Source organism: Artibeus jamaicensis, unplaced genomic scaffold (genome assembly GCF_021234435.1).
Source record: "Artibeus jamaicensis isolate MK-2021 breed Jamaican fruit bat unplaced genomic scaffold, CSHL_Jam_final contig_444, whole genome shotgun sequence".
Taxonomy (NCBI): domain Eukaryota; kingdom Metazoa; phylum Chordata; class Mammalia; order Chiroptera; family Phyllostomidae; genus Artibeus; species Artibeus jamaicensis.
Window position 1 is genome coordinate 9,056,552 of NW_026521831.1, and position 21,963 is coordinate 9,078,514.

The following is a 21,963-nucleotide window of genomic DNA, read 5'->3' on the forward strand; positions in this document are numbered from 1 at the left end:
ATTGTAGATCCCCTGAAGCTATTACTGTGGCCAAGGATTGCTGAGGGTGGGCTTAGATCGGGTTGAAGCTTCGTTCTCCAGGTGGGGGCAGGGCTCCCCCCCATCAGGACTCACAGGAAGTGGAGTGTGTGTGTGTCGGGGGGGGGGGCGTGCTGCCAACTCTGCTGGGGGCCACCTCACCTCGTGGCTGCCGTGGACTAAATATCAAGGGAGCAGCTAATTCTGCCCAAGGCTGTCACGGGGGTCTAAGCCGAGAAAGGACATTCACAGTTCAGTTGGGAAACCTGGAGACCAGGGATGAGATGTACTTTACCTCCAAGATCACCTCCAAGGTCATTCACAGAGCCGGGGGGACAGCCCAGAGTCTCTGGATTCTTAATCCTAAGAAAAGACACTGGCTTTGGAAGCTGAGTGACCGTGGGCAAGTCACTCCTCCCTGTGGGCGTCCCAGAGGAGGGAGATTCACAGGATTAGTTCAGATAGTCATTCGTCGTGAGGATGCAAAATACGGGATGTCGATGGACGGTTTGGGGAGCTCTGATTCTCTTAGCCGTGCTCATTTCTGTATGTTCTAAACAGTTTGGTCAGGCGAGTGTTTGTCAGGGCAGGGCAGGGCGGGGCCATAAACAGAACTGTCTTCCTAAAATGGGCTCCTGGCAAAGGCTTCCAATCCTCGAAGCAGACTCCGGCTTCACAAGAACCCTCCTCCAACCCAGCTCCGCAAAAATGCCACGCTTAGTGTTCTTTTCAGTTTTAGAGCCTCTGTTCTTTCCCCACTCAAGCTCCGTCGAGAGTTGTACGTGGAACAGATTTGACCGCCAGTATGAACTCTTTCTAAAGAGGGAAAAACAAACAAACAAAAACCGAAGCAGAAGACCCTGGTACTTCAGCAGGCAGACGAGCCACCAAAGGGTTAATAGAGCAGGAAGGGATGGGCACTAGGAGACAGTGCAACTGTCTCTTCTCTGTTGAGGAGGGGAGGCTGGCCAGGCCCACATTCCAGCACAGGCTCCTGACCCCACTGACTGAGCAGGAGCGTGCGTGCGGGGTCTGGTCCACAGCGCCCCTGAGTCCAGACGGGGGACAGAGGAAGGCGACACTGTCACTGCCCCTTGGAAGGCCTGCTGCAGCGTGGGAGGTGCTGGGCGGGCACATGGAAGGTCCGAGTCTCCTTGGGCAGCCACAGAGATACCTCAGACAGGGTCTCAAACAACAGACACTTGTTTTCTCGCAGTTCTGGGGGCTGGGCATCCGAGATCAAGGAGTCAGCGAAGTTGCATCCTTCCTCGGATGGGGTCTGTTCTGAGTGTCCTTCCCACGTAGAAGGCTGTCTTCACATTGTCCTCCCTCCAAGTATCTGTGTGTCCAGATGCCTTCATCCTTGGAGGATACCAGTCACACCGAATTAAGATCCACCCTGATCACCTCATTTTAACTTCATTACCTTTTTAAAAGCATCTAACCATCTTCAAGTAGTCCCATTCTGGGGCACGAGGGATTTGGACTTCAACACAGGACTTTGGGGAGGGACAGGATTCAGCCCGTAACTTAGGACACGGCCCTGCTCTTCCAGCAGGGACCCGTCCGAGATCTGAGACACGGGGAACACTGTTCTTTTTCCTTATCCTCAGTGAGCCAGGCCAGATGCGATTTCCTCTTGGAGGCCTTCTTCGTCTCTATTACCCCATCCATTGGAATTCACTCCCCGCCCCCCGCCGAATTCCCCAAACACTCAGCTCGTTCCTCTGCTGGGGCGTCTGTCATCGTCCACCTTAGACTTCATGAGAAGCGTGTCTGTGTTCTCGGTGTGTTAAAGCTCTCACGTATTTGTCTCTCTCGCACCTCCTCCACCTCCTCTCTGGCACACGGAGCCGGTTCAGTGTTCGCTGGCTTGCTGATGGGTCAGCTGGCCCACAAAGCTGGGTCACCCATGCCAGCTAAACACGAAGATGTGGCTGTTAAGAAGACAGCGACAGCAACGTGCCTTTCCTTAGATTCTTTGCACCCCTCGTCGACAAAGTCCAGCTCCTGGATTTATAAAGCAAAGAGGCTCTTTTGCCCTTCTGTCCTCGTTTGACCACAGCGGGTCAGCGGAGGAATCTGCAGACTGGACGCCCAGCATTCTTAAACCCCCAGAGTTCAAAGAGAACGACTCCTTTGGCGAGTCCTGAAGAAACTCCTCAATCATTTCTGGAATAATGGCATTCTTTTGGCTCAGCTCTATGGCTACTCCTCCCTCCGCCCCCAGTCCGGTGACCTTCTGTCCCTTTGTTTCTTGGCTGGAAGTCTGGGGCTGCTGCTGAGAGCAAAAGCCGTTTCAGCAGAGCGAGGGGTCCTTCCCACAAGTCCGGAGCCACACGCCCCGGAAAGCCTGACTGTGCAGAAGCAGCTGGCCTGGGGCAGGCTGCTTGTGAAAAACAGGGCTCACAGTTTTAAAGCACTTCGTGCCAGCTTGGAGGACAGAGAAGGTACCGTCGGATACGGCGGGTCTCCCATCTTCATAAGAGAAGGCTCTATTTTTACTTCCGCTCATGAAGCTGCTCACCTGGCACCTGGGGGAGAGGCATGTCTGGGGATTGGTTGCCTCTGGGAAGGCCGGCAGGGGCTTGGGATGCCTGAGTCCTTGGACCAATCACATCACTGGCGTACTCTCCTCGGTGCCTTACAGTCTTGTAGAATTTTCTGTGTGTGCCTCAACGTGGAAAAGTTGGGGAAGGACTACTTTAGACTGGCGTGCTCTATGGAGATTCTAAGAACACAGAGCAGGTTTCTCAATATTTACCTTTGAAAATGAAACACGTTCACTTATTGCTCTTGGTGCTCTGGCTTTTGACAGAGTGAAGGCCGACATCACAACTCCGCAGACCAGTGGAACTGTAGGCTGTTTGCATACACACAGTGTATTAAAATCACCAGGACTCTGGGCTGCACGTCACAGATACCCAGCTCGAGGTAGCTTAAGCAAACGGTGAAAAGAGAACAACAGGATACAAGAGTTAAGAAAAACTGCATGCCCGCATAATTTGTTTTTTTACAATGGAAAAGGCCGTGAGTAGACTTCGCTTTAGCTATGGTGGGACCCAAGGGCTCACGCGGCATCATTTGGACGCGGTTTCTTCTTTCTCCGTCTCCTGGGTCCCATACTTAGGCTTCCTCATGCTCGCGGCAGCCTCTCTCAAGCAGTGGCCCCTGAGGGCTCCGGGCTTTTCCCTGTCCAATTCGGCAGCCCACAGAGAGGACACCTCAGTCACTACAGCTCCGGCAAGAGGACGCGTCCAGGCTCCGGTAGCCAGCTTGAGTCCCATGCCCACCCCTGAGCTCCAACATGTGCAGCTCGGACTCCCTCAGCCCACGGCTCAAGTCCAGACCCAGAGCCAGTGGTGGGTCTAAAGCCGCCCCCGACGCGTGCACCCAAAGTAGGGGAAGACGATTCCTCGTGGGGAAAGTGGGGTGCTCTTACCAGGTGAAGGGAGTTTAGACGTTGAGAGGGCAAGAGCTGTGCCTGGGACCTCAGCATCCCCCTGGAAAGGGGAGAAGCAGAAGGTCCCTGAGTCTGGTCTGAGCCAGCAGGGCCGGACAACAAGGGGTGGGCTCACTGGCTGATTCAGCTCTGTGTGCGTTGGGGGACAATGACCAGTGAAAAAGGAAGGGGACCGAGGCCTTCATCTACACTGCCCACCTGTGCTCAGGTGCACAGGTCCCCACAGGGCACCTCAGAGGCAACTCATGCTCCCTTTCATTATAAGTTGTCCGGGAAATAATACCACGAATTCTCTTTATAGAAACATTAGGCTGTTGCAGCATTCTGAGTCAAGAAGAGATGTCTAGTGCCTTGCTCGAATCTTCTGTGCTACTGTCTTTCTGGTCCTGCCCTTAGGAAAAACAAAAAACCGGAGATTGTGACCATGTATAACTGCCGTCGTCACCACCACCACCACCGTCATCACCTCCGTCATCACCCACATCAAAGTACCTGTGTGTCCCTGACCCCGTGTTATTTTAAGGTGGTAGCCCTGGTCGTGCGCTTGACCTGCCTCCACTCCCGGGTACAGAGCTGTTGGTCCTTCTTTGCCTCCTGTCTCCTCACCACAGTGCATCTTGGGAATGGCCTTTGTTTTCTCATCTGTAATATGAGGATAATCCTTATCATAAATGTTTTGGGAAGGATTAAAAGAAAGTACACAAAGCATGTGACGTTAGAAGGTGCCCAGTCAGATGCATAGCTAAACAGCCCTAAGACAGGTTTCAAGAGAGCAATTGACTTCTTCCCTTAAAGTCCCGCTGGTCACTTATACGGTGTGTGGATGCTCGTTCTGAGAGCTTTCGAGCTGGGACAGTGGTCAGGGGTGTGCCACTGTGCTGCGCCCCAGAAAGAAAATCATAAGCAGTTGGGTAACACTATTCTAAAAATCAATGAGGATTATTCTAGGAGCTTAGAGCTAAGGTATCCAAAATAGACTAGAGTCTTCCCAGCTCAGCCCCTTGCTAGCTGTGTGACCTTGTCCTAAACTCTGAACCTCAGTTTTCTCTCCTGTCAAATGGGATAAAATTCCTGCCCTGCCTTCTTCACAGGATCCTTAGAGATGCAGTAGAGCCTTGAGTGCCGCTGAACTCTGCAGGACTAATGGTTTCCAGAGCATTTTAAAAACTGCTCCCCACAATCTTTATGAGTGTGTTGGCCCTGTCGTCAGTCTGCCTTGGTGAACTGCGAGCTGAACTGTGGAGAGGACGTGTGCAATATTTGATACATGCACAAAATTGTCTGTCACACATGTAAGCCAGAAGCGTATCGACTGTGCACATGGGAGAACCCAGCACCCAGCCTGGGGACCTGTGGGCTTCTCTGTCATGGGACCCTCTATCTGCCTCCAGGGTCTTCTGTGACTTGCCTGTTTCATTCAACATGTTTCTAAGATTCCCATCCATGTGGTTGTATGTAGCTGTAGTCTATTTCTTGCTTTTGTATACTTTTCTACTCTGAGACTTATGTGAGGGCACCGTGTATTGATCTACTATTTTGTCAGAAGACACTTGGGTCGTTTTAGGTGTTCGCTATCAGAAAGAGTGGCGCTCGGAGTGTTCTCCCGGCTGCAGGGCAGGTGGGGGTGTTTTCGTTTTCTGGATCGCCAGTTTGCACATCACTCCGAGGAGATTAAATCTCTGTTGATCTACAGTCCACCCAGCGCATGGTGTCAACAAACTTCTTGATTTTTCCAGTCAAGTCATTGTAAAATGCTTTTTCTCCTATTCTTAGTTGAATTTTCCAGGTTACTAATGAGGTTAATCATCTTTTAACATATTTATTGGCCACTTGTGTTTACTCTTGTGACATAGTCTGATCATCCTCTTTGCCCATTTTCCTATTAAAGTTTCTTTATTTTGTGCTTGTGATTTGTCTGAATTCTTTTAATATCTAGATACTAAACCCTTTTCAGTTGTATAAGTTGCAAATATCTTTATGGTGTTTTGAACAACAGACAACCCCCATTCATGTAGCTGAATTTATTCATCTTTTCTTTTGTAGTCAGTGTTTCTGTGGGGGCTTATTTGAGAAATCCTTCCCTATGCTAAGGTCATAAATATGTTTTCTTATATTGTCTTTTAAGAGTTTTAAGGCTTTGACTTTCACGTATGAATCTTGAACCTACGTGGAGTTGATTTGTGGGTATGGTGAGACAGGATGCGGTCACCCTTTCCTTCCTACAGACAGCTGCCTGTTACTCCATCACTTTTTATTGCATCCCTCCTCTCTGTTGCTCCGTGGTGCCCCCAGGTTACCTCCCCTGTTGTGTCTTTCTGTTCTCTGTGTCTTTCATTGCCGGTTTGTGCACCGATGCCATGCAGTGTTAATGATTATAGTTCTATAATGTTTTATGAGATAAGCCACTTTAAAAAATGTTTTTTTTTTCTTCAAGAGTGGCTATTCTTGAGTCAAGTGCCTTAAAAAAAACCCAAAAGCTCTATTGAGCTTTTCATTATATTTCACTGAATCTTTAGATAAATTTGAAGAGAACCGACATCTTTATTTTATTGGGTTTTTTTTGTACCCTTGAACCTCAAATCTCTTCCTCTTTTAAGGTCTTCTTTAAATATCTTTCAATGAGGTTTTATAATTCTCTCCAAACAAGTCTTGAAGTCTTTGTCTAGGAAGCTTTTTTGTTGTTGTTGCTATGTTAATAGTATCTTTACAAAATTTAGTGTTTCTATTGTTGCCAGTATTTAGACATGCAATTTATTTTTGAATATTGATCTTATATCCAAATGGCCTGTGAAATGCTCCTATTATTTCCAATACTCAGTCTGTAGAATTTTGGGGGTTATTCTGACAATCACACTGTCTGTGAATAGTGAGATTTGGTTCTCTAATTTCTATCCTTCTTATTTATTTTTCATGTTCTACTGCATTGGCTGCTACCTCTAAAACAGCCCTGAGTATGGGTGGTAACAGTGGCTGTCCTTGTCTGATTCCTGATAGTGAAACGACTGTGTCTAATGTTTTCTCATTCACAGCAAGCTTTGCCAAGTTTTCTCTTTTTCTGAAAGTATTGACTGGTATTGAATTTTATTAAATGGGTTTTCTACAACTCTTGAGATAAATTATGTTTCAAAATCTGCTCATGTAGGGAATTACATTGATGGATTTTTTTATTAAACCACCTTTCATTTATTACTTGGATAACTAAGTTGGTCATGATATAGTATAATCTGTTTAAAATATAACTGCTGGATTTATTTGGCGAATATTTTAATTAGGGCTTTTTTATCATGTGTATGTATTAAAATGCCTGTCACATTCCTTTTAAAAACTACTCTTCCTGGGTTTGCTATCAACATATTAGCTTGATAGAGTGAGATCATCTTTCTTTTCTGTTCTCTGGAAGGCTAGAATGGTCTGTTCATGAAAAGTTTATTAGAAAAGAAAGTTTATTGGAATGTGTATTGGAATGTTTAGACCTCTATTATAAGATCATTGAGGTCTGTTTTGTGTGTGCGTGTGTGTGTGTGAAGATTTTTAGCTGCTGATATAATTTCTTTAAGAGTTATAGGACTATTTGGACATTTTACTCCTTAAGTCAGTTTTACAGTTATGTTTTTGTAAGAATTTCTCCATTCAAGTTTTTAGATTCATTTGCATGAATTTTTTCATAGTGTTCTTAGTACTGTCTTTAAAGTCTACTGAGTCTACTCTGTCGCTGTTCTCTTTCCTAATATTGTTGTGCAGACTCTTTTTTTTTAAATGCTAAAATCAAATCCATTTTTAAAGAACCGATTTTTGGCTTTGTTGATCTTCATTTCTTTTCTTTTTTTACTTTTTTGCTGTTTATTTCATTTATTTTAGCTCTTTATTATCTTTTCTAATTTTTGGATTTCTTTGTTCCTTTCCTAATTTCTTAAGTCAAGTGTAGGGCTATCTTCTTTCTGAATATCGGCATTTAAGACCATATATTTCTCTCTCTGTCCTACAAGTTTGGATATGTAGTATTTTCACTGTCATTAAGTACTAGGAATTGTCTGATTTATTGCGGCTACTTCTATGGTCTATGATTTATTTAGTGATGAGTTTAAAATTTTACACATTTATGGAGGTTTATCTTTTCTTTAACTGATTTCTTTTTAATTATGTTATCACCAGAGAATATGGTCTGCGTGATACTGATTCTGTGAAATTTGTTTGGAACATGATTTGTTCACTTTGGTATCTGTACTGCCTCGCATGGTGCCAAGAATGCAGAAGTGTTTGGTAAATATTTGCCGATGACATGAATGACAGATGAATGACTGTCTAGTGACCAGGCATTAGAGGAATTGTCTCTTTCTGCTCAGCCAAGTTGTCCAGTCCTGCCAGCTACATCACGTTGCAAATTAGCCTTGCAAACGAGCGCCAGTGATATAATGGTCCTCCAAGGTTCTCTTCTAGCCTGTTCACTCCTTCCCCCTTTGGCCTGGGAAGCAGACACTGAGTAGGTGGGTGAGAAACTGCTTATAAAACTGGTGGTGTGAGACGGTCATGCCCAGCCTTGAATGTAATACAGTTAGATCACTGCTTTCTATTTATTTCTTCTATGACCTGGAGAAAAGTATTTCTTCTCTAATGCCAATAGTCTCTAAAAATACATGTAAGGTAGCGTTTCCTCCAAAGGAAACTTAAAAAAAATACTTACAACATTGTCTTTTTGAAAAACATTTTATTTATTTATTTTCAGAGAGAAGGAAAAAGAGGGAGAAAAGGGAGAGAAACATCCATCGGTTGCCTTGCACGTGCCCCCAACCGGGGACCTGGCCCGCACGCAACCCAGGCATGTGCTCTGACTGGGAATCAACCCAGCAACCTTTTGGTTCACAGACTGGCACTCAGCCCACTGAGCCACACCAGCCGGGGCCCAAAGGAAACTCTTATCTCATTGCATCCCTGAAAGTAACCAGTCAGGATCCCCCCTTGTAAAAAAAAAAAAAAATTGAGTTCCTGATCTGTGCTTTTCATTCTGTCCAGGGACCATATCCACCTCATTTTATCACTTAGAATAGAGGGGTGGTAATGCCTTAGACTTGTCTAAGAGAATATAAAGGCATAATAACATTTGACTGAATTCTGCTGGTCAAGGGCATTTGAAGACGAATGGAAAATACATCCACTCTGCTGTCGTCAATACGTATTGGTTAAGTGAGTCTGAACAAATGACTGGTCCTCATTTTGATGAGTTACATTTTAGCCTTTTTGAATCAATACCACCTGGACATACGAGGGAGAAAAGAGTGAATTGTTTGCTTCTCTGTCTTTTCCTAAGTCCCTGAGAAATGCCTTTGGAAGATACCTATTAATTAGGTCCTGAAAGAGGTCCCAAACATTCTTATTTCAGAGTAAACCTCAGGGGAGGTGGCAGTGTTCCTAGATTATAACAACACTTATAGATTATAACAACATTCATATAGTGTAACAATGTTCATATACTGTAGCTGACCATACATTATAACAAATGTATATATTGTAGAAGATACTTGACATGAGGCTGACCAGACAGTAGAAGATAACTAACTTAATTGTTCTCCCCAGTACTTTTTAAAGTGGCATCAAGTTAGGAGCCCTTCCCATTCAGGTCACCCTGTGTTTGCTCCCTGCTTTATAATAGTCTTGGTCTACAAGGTCATGTTCTCATTTTTTGTTTGCCGAGGCAAATTGTGGGCATCTCCCAGCCATGCTGTGTCTATTCCTCCCGTGTCCTCCAGAGGGCGTCCTTAGCCCTGCCTAGGGCAGAGGTGGTGGACAGTGAGTTGGGGGACGGGGGGACGGGGTAGGGAACTTACCTGGAGCGCAGAGGATTCAGACTGATCAACCTTTTTAGACGAGAGACCTCAGACGTCATTTTTCAGGGGTGGAAATGGGCTGAAAAGGACTTGCCTGAAGGCCACCAATGAGCTAGTAGAAGGTTCTGGACTAGAACTAGGCTTTCAACCCCCTTTCCTCTCTTCTTTCAGGGGGTGAGTTTCCCACCCACTCACTTCCTCCTCCTCTTCATCCTCTTCCTTCTGCTTCCCTGACTGAGGCCATCTGTCTGCCAGGCATGATTTAAAGACTTTATTTACACAGGAATCCTCACAAAAGCCCCATGAGGTCCGTAACATCCTTTTTACAAATGAGGAAACCAAGGCTTTTAGTAGTAAAACCAAAGGTTAATAACAACAACAAAAGACGCATTTAAAATCGCACAGCGAAAAAACATGGGGGTGGTAGGATTCAAAGCAGGCCTGACGCCAAAGCCTGTGTCCCCACCAACCTGTGTGGCCTTCGAACAGGTCTCTAGAAGCACCAGATGCCTACAGTCCAGACCTGCTCATTCCCTTCCTCCCTCCCCAGCCATCTGCTGCCTTCAGCCTTCTCTCCCTCCATCCCTTTTCTCCCTGGTTCTCTGCACCCACCCCGGGGGATACACGAGTCTTAATTCCTGTGCAGAGAAGGGGCTGCTGGGGAGTGTGGGCTGTTTGGACAGCGGAGGGAAGCCCCCCCGCCCCAAAGCTCGGGCTGCTGCTGTGTGTTTCTTCACCAGGACTGTGCTGCAGACCAGAGGCGGATTCTGACTCTGGGCAGGACCCGTTCACACAATTTAGAATGGAATTCAGTGAGGAAATAGGCTTTGATGTCCAGATGCTAACTCTTTCATTCTGGTAAAAACACATACCGTTTTCATCATTTGTAAGTGTCCAGTGGAGCTGTGTTAAGTACGTTCATAGTATTGTGCAACCCATCATAAGAACTTTATCTCCTTGCAGAACTAAAGCCCTGTACCCGTTACATGTGAACTGCCCACTCCCCTCTCCTCCCAGCCTTTGGCAACGGCCATTCCACTTTATGTTTCTACAAGTTCAACTACAGTAGATACGTCCTGTAAGTGAAACCATACAAAACTTGTCTTTTTGTGCCTTATTTCACTTAGTGTAATGCCCTCAAAATTCATCCATATCGTAGTATGTGTCAGAATTTCCTTCCTTTCTAAGTCTGAATAATAAATACTCCATTATGAACGTATGTGATTTATACGCACACACCCATTTTGTTTGTCTACCCATCTGCTGGTGGACATGACAGGGGTGGGGTCACGGGAGACTTTCCACTGAAGACAGTCTCTGAAGAAGAAGGGCTGGGTTGACTGTGCCTCATGTTGCTGAGACACAGCGAAGAGTGGAAACAGGGTTATTAGAGGTGACATTGTGGAGGTTGCTCGTGACCTGGATGAGAGAGGCTATAGTCAAGGGAAAGAGAGGGAAGCCTGACTAGAGTGGGTTAAAGAGAGGTAGGGTGGGGGCCCTGGCTTGTGTGGCTTAGTGGATTGTGTGCCTGCCAGCAAACTGAAGGGTCGCTGGTTCGATTCCCACGTGCCTGGGTTGCGGGCCCGGTCCCCTGTAGGGGGTGTGGGAGAGGTGACGGATCCATGTGTCTCTTGAACATCATTGATGTTTTCTTCCCTCTCTCCCTCCCTTCCCTCTCTCTAAAAATAAATATATAAAATCTACAAAAGTGAGAGGGGACACGCAGAGGCCGAGCAGTGACTGTAGACAACAACCCGTAGGCTGTCTGCGGCAAAGGGGCACGAACTGCACTGGTCCCTCGGGAGGTACATTGGACCTTCTGTTTTATTGTTTTTCTTAGGATTTCCTTCACTACTGCTACTCATACTTACCCAAAGTGCATTTACTAGGAACCCGATCGAGCAGGCTCTTGATGCAACTGTTTAGAATTGGGGACTACATTTTGGGGGGTGGCACCTTATTGTGGCTTTTTTAAAATACAAAAGCCAAGTTGTTATGATTGAAGCTAACCCTGAGAGCTCACTAAAACATAAAACATAATTTTAGTTTTTGCTAAAGTTAGTTTCGTCTCTTGACTTTCTTTCTTTTCCCCTTTCCAGTTCTTCCTGACCCCCCTTCTCCATCTCTTCCCCCTCCAGCCTCCTTAGCTTGGCGCCTGATGCTTCACAGATGGGCTCCCCTCCCCGTGCCCTTGCCGAGTTCACCTGCACATCTGCTCACATCAACAGCTCTTCACTCTGAATGTGCTCTGTCCCCTGCACCTTTGCACTTGCCTCTGTTAATGCATCTACTTCTCTTTGTTAACTCCCATTCATTTGGATTAGGGAATATAGAGGGAATGTTATAGTTAAGCTGCTATAACAAAGAGATCTTCAACACACCCATTTAGGTAAGAGAGAACTTTATGTCTGTCTCACGGCATAGTCCAGAGGCAGGTGGTTCAGGACTGGTAGGGTGGCTGGGCCACTCGCAACGTGTGGCTTTTACCTCTGGATCCAAGATGGCTGCTCCAGCTCTCACCATCACACCTGCATCCCAGCCAGTGGGAGGAAGAGAAGGGGCAACAGGACCACACACTCATTCTTTTTAGTATGTGACACAGATGTTGTTTCATGTCACTGTTACTTACATCCCACCAGCCAGAATTTAGTCACATAGCCACATTTCACTGTAAGAGAAGCTGAAAAGAAATCTTTATGTGGGAAGATGGATAGGAGAGGGCGAGATCCGATTGTGGCAGCTTCCGCCACATCATCCATCTAGACTTACCCAAATATCTTCTGCTCCAGGAAGCCTGTTCCTCCTGGGGGTATCCCCATTCTTCTTTCTAGCATGGCACGTACTGTACAGAATTGGGATGACCCGCCCTGGCTGGTGGGGCTCAGTGGACTGAGTGCCAGTCTGAGGACCAAAGGGTTGCTGGTTCGATTCCGCACACGCCTGGGTTGCGGGGCTAGGTCCCCTGTAGGGGGCGTGTGAGAGGCAACCACACATGGATGTTTCTCCCCCTCTCTTTCTCTCTCCTTTCCCATCTCTCTAAAAATAAATAAATAAATCTTTTAAAAAGTTTTTTTTAAAGGATTGGGATGATCTGGTCCCTTATCTGTCCCCTGCTGGACGGTAACCAGACATGGCTCGTGTCCTGTTTGTCCCCGAGTCCCTATCACTTATAGCAGTGTGAGCTCCTGGTGAGTGTGTGCTGCGTAAATGAACCTGAACGACTGTGCTGTCGGCGCAGAGACTCGGGCCCTGGGCTCCGTGGGCGGGAGGGGGCTGGAGCGGCTTGGCAGGTAAGGTGGTTGGTTGGCCCCACAGGTAGCCCCTTCACCTCTCTGCCTTCCACGCCGAAGTCCAGGAGTCTGCCAGGGACCACAGGGAGGTGGAAGGAAACGAGTTCAAGTACTTATTTTAAGTTCAAGTGATAGAATCCAACTCTTACCAAGTCCAAAACGCGGTAGGGTGTGGCTGTCTCAGCTCTGTGCTGTGTGGCGTGGGGCCCTGGCTTCCACACTCTCAGGACACGTGGCCCCCTTGGGCAGGAGGAGGCCAGGACTTTCTCTCTCTGGCATCATCTCCCTACCCCTGCGGTCCCCATTCTTCATCTCTTCCTGCCTTCTCCTGAGGCTTCATCTCCTGAGTTGCAGCCTCAACAGTTATTCTCTGATGTGTTGGGATCATCCGCTGGAGCCCGGAGCTCCAGACCGGGTCGGGGAGGAGGGGCGAGGGCGGGGCGGGGGGAGACCAGCAGAGTGGGGGTGGGGGTCTCAGCACGAAACAGTCACACCCTTCTTCATTGCTTGGCCCACTTCCTGCAACCTGTGATGTAGAAAGAGCCATTCGCCTGTCACGTCCCTCCGTTTTCCTAGGAGACTTCGGGGTCCAGGAATGGGTGTATGCGAAGGGACTGTTCTCCTATGTCACTGTCCAGTGTCCAGACCCGCCCACACGGCCCAGATGAGGGATGCCCCGGTTAGTGTGTTCTCACGGCCCCCTGCAATGTCCTCTGTACTTGCTGGGCCCGACCGCGGCCATCCCCACCAGACCGTGAGCCCTGGGAGGGCCGGGATGGCAGCCTCATTCAGCAACAAGGAAGCAGATGCAGGAAGTCAGTGACAGTTGCCAGGTGACGACGCTGGTTAGATATTAATGGAGTCGGAAGGGGTAGCAGGGTCTCGGATCGATCACAGGGCTGGGGAAGAGAACATATGCATGGTTCATTATCTCACTCCGAGTGTGGCCCTCAGGGAACTGTTGTTGCTGACGAGGGGCCGACCGGTCCCTTGCCGGGGAACTTGCGCACCTGCGCGTTCTCACGGCCGGCCCCGGGCTGGGGTCCGCCCCGAGCCGAAGAGTGGGTCGGATTCCCTGGTTGTGCCCTGAGCGGGTGCTCGGATGCCCGTTCTCAGGCCAGGCGGACGGGGTGCCTTTCCCCTCCTGCACGGCCCCGCCCTCCTCTGGTTGTTGTGAATAAACTTCTCCCCTGTCTGCGACCTCCCGCTGTCTGGGAAGCAAGAGGGAACATTTCCACCAGGCCAAGCACACGGAGGCCTTGGGGGGCTGAGGACACTCTCACATCAGGCCAAGACCGGGATGGGAGTGAAGCCTCAGACACCACAGGCCGGGGCCTGAGGCTCCGTTGGTCCGGGCCTGTGAGCCAGTGTCCGTCAGATGTCCTTCATTCCATGGCAGTGAGATGCAGGCCACAATGGAGGCGGGAGGCCGAACTGTGTCCTCTGACGCCCGTGACTTAATCCGCCTTTCCCCTCTGGCGGTCAGAAAAGCCCGAAAACAAAGTACCTTGGTTGCCAGTTTTCTTCCCTTCCCTTCTCTACCGTGCCAGGCATCGTTCGTTGCCTAGGATACGAGTGTGACTGAGACCCATTTCCTGCCTTCAAGAGACTCGTGGTTTGGAGGAGGAGACAGAGCTGTCCACAAGGAACCGCGTCCTACCATGTGCTGTGCCTGTGCCGAGCACATGTGGGGTGTCGGAGCACATGTGGGGGTGACGGAGCACATGTGGGGGTGTCGGAGCACATGTGGGGGTGTTGGAGCACATGTGGGGGTGACGGAGCACATGCGGGTGTCGGAGCACATGTGGGGGTGACGGAGCACCTGTGGGGGTGTCGGAGCAGCCTGCATGTGCCGTACTGCCGGTGCAGGAAGCAGAGCTCTGAGTTCTAAAAGGAGGGGACGCACAATTTGGAGTAGCAGAGCCCCATGGTCTCTTCTGGGTCTCGGATGGCATGAAGCCGTGATTACTGTGCATTCAGAGGGAGACACGGAGGCCAGTGGACTACTAACAAAGCCATGACGCTCGTTTAGAGAGAAGTCAGTGGTGTAAAGAAAGAGGTCAGCGGGCCAGTTGTTCCAGAACTGCCCACGAGCCAGGAGTGGTGGGCATGGGGATTTGCAGGTGACTGAGGATTCTAGCCAGGGATACTGAAATGCAGTGACTGGTGACAGGGACAGCGTCGGAGAGGAGGGTGTGGGGGTGGGGACAAGGACAAGACGGAGAAGCAGGGAACGAGGAACTCTGGCTCTGGGGGAGGAACAAGCTCCGGGGGAAGCAGGAGCAGGGTCCTGCAGGGAGACGGCAGGATGCCGAAGCTGTTGCCTTTGTCCACTCTGCCGGTGAACGCTCCCTTCCAGAGCAAGGGTCTGTTCGTTTGCATTGTAGTCACAGTTATGACCAAGCCTCATGCCCTTTAAGGAAAAAAAAAATACCATGTCTAGATTGGCAGTGAGCAGCCAATCCTCGTACTCCCAGAACATCTTGATGCATGATGCTCAGGGAGGAATCTGTCATCTCCCTCTTGCCACATCCTCCGCAACTGCAGTGACCCTCCGTCCCCTGGCAGAACCACAGGGGCTTGGCCTACTCACTGCCCAGTGTGAAAGTGGCTGAGGTCAGCTGATGTTTACCAAGCCTTCGGGATGAAAATCGTTACTCAAGAAGCACTCAATGTGGTCCCCATTAGTGGCCACAGTGTGTTTCTGCGGAAGGTCAGCGCTGGAAGGGGCCTTGCAGACTCTCCTCCAAGCTCCCACTTTATGGACAGAAAACAGACTTCACAGAGAGGTGGGAACCTGCCTTCCAGCTGGTTTCTTCTAAGAGGAAAGGATGTTCTGTGGCTTGGAAAATGCACCGCATACTTGTTGCCTTCCTGGAGATAAGACGAGCGAGCCTCGTATCTGAGGCTCAACGTCGAGCGTGAGGAAGCATGCCGTGAACACAGAAAGAGCTGGATCCTCACGACCGCCCGGGTCCCACAGACACACGGAGAGCAGATGTCCTGGGAATCCAGCGAGCGAGTTCTCAAACGCTGAGGTCTTTAATTAAGCAGGTGTTTGGGAAGTAGGCCCCGCAGAGCTTCCAGCCTTGGCTGGGCTCGTCTCCCTGAAAAATGGCACCGGCCCAGCTCAGCAGCAGGCCCGAGGCTGGCTTCGGTCGGAGACGCAGGAATGTGCCATTGTTATTTTCTTCTTTCTTATCAAGCCCCATGAGCTTGAGCGAGGAAGGAGCAAAAACAGGCTGGGAAAACATGTTGTTTCACCGGGTAAAAATTTACTACCAAGGAAATGATTTTGCCGTGTCTAAAAAAGGACTAGTGGGGGCCTTTGGACAGGCGTGGTGGTCCAGATGCTTCGGGACAGTGTCTCCCGGTGTCACCCAGTGTCACCCAGTGGGAGTGTCTTCTGTTGGCCGATGGCTGTGCTCACGCAAGAGCAGAGACCTTCTGCTGAGGCTGTGGGCACAGGCTCACGGAGCCAGCCCTTCGAGTGCACAGTGCGGGGGAAGAGGACATGCAGGAAGAGGGAGGAATCACGGGGCGTGCGGAGGCCAGTCCTCCTTGGCTGTGGCATCCAGTGGGATGCGCACCCGCTTAGGCTTTCGGATGTCTACCACGACGGAGCCACAGATGGGCCCGGAGAGGCCAACGTGCGGGGGAGCCGAGGCCGTGCAGGAATGCTGCTGCCTTCGTGTGCCTCTCGCCTCTCGTCCCAGTCTGCTGGCGCGTGTCCGGGGCCCGGGGGGAGCAGGCTCTGGCTCTGGCTCTGGCTGAACCTTGCAACGAGCCATGCCTTCCAGCCCCAGGTCTGTCACCTTGGTGTCTGTGGTGAGTTCCAGAACAGAGCCCGCAGGAGGCAGGAGCCAGGAGACAGGAGCCAAGCTGCCCGGGTCTGTCCCAGATGCTGGAAGCAGCGCTGCACTGCACCGGGGCCCGGGAGTGGCGCTGCGGGGCACCTCCCCCACCCCCTCAGTGGTGAGGGGGCCTGTGGGTATGTTCGGTTGGGAACACCCCATGCAGCCTCCAAGGCAGGCTGGCAGCTTTACCCTTCACAACACCCGAGGGTCCAAAAGGGCAACGAACTTGCTCAGTAACCATCGGTGATCACGTACAGGAACCTGTCCACACACCCAGCTCTGCCTGGGTTCTTGTTTTATTTTTATTTTTTACCCACTAGCCCTTTCTGGGGAGGCTCAGCTCTTTGGTGCTGGGAGCATGTTCTCCCTGTGGGCATGAGGGAACCATGAGTCTTGGACTTGGAGGACGTCAGCCTGTGTCATACATCTGTCCACCTGAAGCTTCCATCAGGCTGGAGATATGAGACCCAGCCAGGGGTGTGAGACCCCTACAGGGGTGTCCCTAACATGAGACCTGGGAGCCACTGCTGCCTGTGGCCTCCTGGGGGCCGTTGAGGATGATGTTGACTGGTTTTGCTGACTGTCCTGCGTCCACAGTTGTCTTGGACTGTGCATGTTCTCACTGAAGGGGCGTCGGCAGGAAAGGGCAGCAGCTTGGACTGGGCTGGTGGGCCCACAGGGCCGCGCTGCCCCACATGCAGGGCAATTCCTCCCCAGGTGGCACAGTGCTGGGCTCTCATTCTGGAGGAGTCTGTGAGAAGCCCTGTCCTCTGGTTGCCATGACAGCAGTGGGCGTTGCCTCATCTGGGTGGGGAGGAGCCATGGCTGCTGGTCCTGCCATCCTCCCAGTGCCCAGGCAGCTGCTCCAGCTGCAGCCCCAGGAGGGGCAGGGGTGGACAGGGAGCTGGCAGAGGACTGTCAGTAATGTCTGCTCTGGGGATCGGAGCAGATGCAGCACGTGTGCTCGCTGCCAGCGCTCCCAGGTGACCTGAGGTTGGAGAGGACACACACACACACACGCACAGAGCCACTGCAGGGCATGAAGGATGAATGAGAGGATGAGTGAACACATGGCTAAATGAACGCGGCACTCTGTCCTCTCAGGAGACGCTTCCTAAATGTCACACAGAAGGGAAGGAAATTGCAGGCACAGTCTGCATCGAGGGTGGTGGCGCTCGCTCAGGTGGCTGTGACTGGTACTTTTCCGCTGATGCAGAAAAGCACGCGTTGCCAAAGAATGTCCTTGGAGGGAGTCGATGTATTTTTCCTTCTGTTATTTAAGTCAAATGTATTTAATGTAAGCGATTCAGCTGTGAGCTGGGATGTGGGATGGGTCTCCTCACCCCTTGTCGAGCCCCTACCGTGAGCGGGTCCAGCGGCAGTGCCGCCCACTGTGTCGGCTGGCCGCGGTTTTTGGTGGGTCGGGTTGCTTTTAGAGTCCACACACTGGGGCAGCCTCATTAGCAGGTCGGCTGGGAACAGCTCGCCTGGGGTGCAGAGGCAGTAATGCTTGGTATTCACGTGTCTGTTCATTCCTTCACCAAGCAGTTCCTTCTCCAAATACATTTAGATTGACAATCCATTCAATCAGATAGTAAAAGTCGCAAATTTACTTGGTTTTGAATGTACATCAGCAGAAATGCAGTAAACCGAGCTCATTCTTTAACTCTGTAAAAGTGGTGGGGCTTTTAAAAAAATGAACTTTAAAGATTTTGTGTCTGGGTTTGACTGTTTTGCGTGTGCCTGTGATGTGTGCACACACACACATGCACACTTGGGCCCCGCCTGCACTGCTCAGCCCAGTCTCAGGGCCCACACGTGTTGGGCCTTCTGCTCCGGCCTGTGGGCACATGGTGTGCGTGCAGGTCACCCAGACGGAGCCTTGGGAGCTCGCTGTCACCGAGGCTCTGCCACAGCTCTTCTCGCCCTGGGTCTCTCTCGCCCTGCACTCCCCTCAAGGCAGGAAAAAGAGCACAAATTCCTGAGGCAACGTTGTTCCCAGGGTACAATTGCCATCCATCACGCCCCTCTGGAAAAATGTAAATATGCTCCCGCCGATAGTGGCATTATTTATTATCCCAGGCTGCCACATGGGCTGGAGCGGGCGCGGCTGCCGGCCAAGCCTTATCCGTGGTTCCCCTGGGAGGCTCCACTGGGAGGGCGGGTGGGGTGGGGGGAGGGGGAGGGAGGAAGGCCGAGGGAGAGGCGGGAGCTCTGGCAGCCGGGCTGGGGCTTTGCCACCACCGAGGCCTTGCATAGTCAACGTGTCGGGCGGAGTGGGGCTGCCGCCACCTTGGAACCAGGTTCTTGGAGTCGGTCCATGTTTGGACGGAGGCTGGCTCCACGCGATGCCCAGACACATGGTTTTTTGGGGGGTGGGAATCTATGCATGTCGTTGGTGTTTGACTTGCAGCAGGTGGGTAGTGCGTTGTGCTGGCGTCACTTGAACCCGAGAGACCACTGCCCACCTGGCCAACATTTCACCAAGCCAGCTATGCTCACTTCCTGTGTGCACAACTGAGAAGGCCTGTGTTGCAGAAGACCCTTGTTCTCAGGGCGCTTACACACGGGGGCTGTGGGTGCCCCCACCCCCACTGCACTGCAATATGCAATGTCAAGCGGCAGACAATTTTCCAGGAGGGCAGGAGAAGGCACCCAAAACTCAGTCCGGTCTCCTCTCCCAGGCCTGCCAGCTCCCTCACAAACCGGCTTGGTTCCGGCGGTCACATCCACTGTCATTCCCACACAGAGCGTGGCTGGAGTCAGGCAGACCAAGTTCCCATCTGTGAGGTGGGGTCCCCGCCCGCGCCCACTGCACAGGGTGACGGTGAGAACCAATACAGTGAGTTGGGCACACTCCCCAGAGCTTTTCATGTTGTTTCCAACTGTGCGGATGTCTGTTTGGGGGGGGAGGGGGGAGGAAGCTGCAGGGGATCAAGCCCTGACTGCAGTGATGTGGGAGCCAAAGGCGCAGACAGGCTCGGGCGGACAGACGCCAGGGATGGACGCTGGAGTCAGGCCAGGCAGGCCCAGGGCTTTAGGTGGACATGAGAGTGGGTATCGGGAGGTCCCGTGGAAGAATGCTGCATGTTGTCCCTAGAATACAGTGTGGGACACAGCAAAGAAGGGTTCGCCCTGGTGTAAATGAACCGTTTTGGTGCTGCCTGTGTGCACTGGACGTCTTGACAAGTAGGACTCTGCTGCAGCTCAGTCTCTGGGCATTGAAGCGCCCCATTAAGACGGGACTGACTTGGACAGAAGTACCTCCTCGCTGCCAGGCGGAGGCCGGTGGGCATGGAGCAGTGTAAGCAAGCCTGGCGGTAGCAGAGGGCAGGAGAAATCAGCTGTGGGGGTGAAAGGAATGCTGGAGGGCTCCATGAAGCTTCTCGAAGGGGACGGAACCCCAGACCCAAAGATTTCCGTGGAGGGATCCAGTCCAGTGACCCGATGACAAGGTTCCTTTGGCGGGGGACATTTCTTTGTCTTCTGTTAAGGTCTCAGAGGTATCATAGCTCTGTGCACACAGTAGGTGCATAAAAGACCCCTATTTCATCAGCAGAAGGAATAAGCCTAAACAAAATGCATTTCTCTATGGAGTAATGGTGATTATCCAGGTGACTTTCTTTCAGAAAATGATGGGATAGGGCGGCGGAAAAGAGCTTATGGATGTGCGTTCTCTTCTTGGCCATTTCCCTTTGTGGGTTTCTGGGGAGTGGACCAGCTCTGCCCCCTCAGAAAAGGCCAGTGTCTCCTAGTGACGCTCCGCAGGGAGGTGCTGCGTCTTCTTGGCTGTAACCCAGGGACACGATCCACCGCCTGCCAGCAGACAAGCAGGCAGCTGGCACCTTGGTGGCTCTGAGTAGATGTAGGTGACATTCCTGGAAATACGTCTCGTTACAGATGTGGACGAGTGCGCGACGGACTCCCACCAGTGCAACCCTACGCAGATCTGCATCAACACCGAAGGCGGGTACACCTGCTCCTGCACCGACGGCTACTGGCTCCTGGAAGGCCAGTGCTTAGGTGACCGCTCTGGGGCTCGCGGGGACTCCTGGAGGTGACGGTGGCCGGAGGGGGGGAGGTGTGTGAAATGCGGGCCTGGCTGGGGGTCCCTGAGGCAGTGGGCCTTTCTTTGCAGGGGGCGGGGACATACAAGCCTGTTGAGCTTCCGTGTGTCACGCATCACCGCCCTTTCAAATCAGTCGTCACCGTCACCGTCATGTCCTCATTAGAATTTGTTTTATCCTCATGGGAGGACATTTTTTAAATTGCTTTTTTTAGAGAGAGAGGAAGGGAGAGAGAGAAATATCGATGCAATAGAAGCATTGATTGGGTGCCTGCGTGTGCACCCAGGCCCGGGATCTGTGCTGAGACTGGGGATCGTAGGTGTCTGGACCGGGGGTCACATGTTCAGGTGCCCCTTCTGGGAATCGAACCCACAACCCTTCGGTTACAGGACAGTGCTCCAACCACAGAACCACTCCAGCCAGGGCCATCAGAATTTCTGAATGCATTTTTTAAGCTCCCGTTTGATTTTTAGCTACGCTGTCTCCTCTCCTTCTGAAAGCTGATATCCAAGGCAGGAAATGGGAGAGGTGAGAGTTACCCTGTCCGAGTTAGAGATCATGCCGAGAGCAGAGATCAGTTGGTGAAGTCCCAGAAAAGCTTCCGTCTCCAGCGTGGATCAGTGGATTCCGAGCTCACACCGTCTCCTCCCAGCACCCCAGTGGATCCGACGCCACACCCACCCCGAGAGCTGGTCTTTCCTTTACTGTGAAACAGTCAGTCATCCCCAATCGAGAATTCTGTTTCTTGCAGTTGGCATCTGCTATATGATCTCTCTGTTTATTTTTACTAGAGGGCTGTTTTCCTTTCTTTCCCTCTAGTTTTTGGTCCAGCCAAGCGAATGAATTCATAGCAGTCTCGGGCTGTCGGTTTCGTTTCTTCTCCTGGGGTCTGATTTCTATACTGTGTTCTTGGAGAAGCCCTGCCGTTGAAATTCTCTAAGTCACTCTTCTGTTGCCTGAACGTCAGTGCGGAAGGAGCTGAGTAACAAACCCCGACTGCATCATGGAAACCAAAAAAGAAGGTTCTTTTGTCCAAGTCTCTCCTGCCCGAGACTGAATTGGGGCCGGCTCTCGGGCCCTGTCTGCGGCCTCCTCGGGGCCTGATAAGCCCGCCGAGGCTTGGCTTGGCTGTGCTTCCCAGGCGTGCCCCCGAGAGCTGGCTGCACATGGGCATCTTAACCAATCTCAGCTATTATGGAAAATCTGATGCCAGGGCTTTGAACATAAGCAGATCATTGTGAGTGAGTTATTTGTACGGGAACTTAATATGCAGAATTTCATAACTGGAAGGGGTATTAGATATTATGTCATTCAACTTTCATAGAGCTGGAAACTGACCCTCAAAGAAGAAGGACGTTTTGGACAAGGTGAATTCGGTGTAACATCTCTCTTGTTTCTGTCCAGTTTTTGTCCACCACAAGGGGGCGCAAGAGAGGCTCACAGGAA

The 21,963-nt window shown here is 50.9% G+C and overlaps 1 protein-coding gene across 2 annotated transcripts in view; it reads left to right on the top strand.

The window, feature by feature from the left end:
- The window catches only part of FBLN5 (fibulin 5), a 72,422-nt gene that overhangs the window by 23,024 nt on the left and 27,435 nt on the right, over nt 1–21,963 (top strand). For both annotated transcript variants that reach the window (XM_037130248.2, XM_053666031.1), the window contains exon 5: nt 20,351–20,473. In XM_037130248.2, the coding sequence (XP_036986143.1) occupies nt 20,351–20,473 (123 nt within the window). The remainder of the gene's footprint in view (nt 1–20,350; nt 20,474–21,963) is intronic.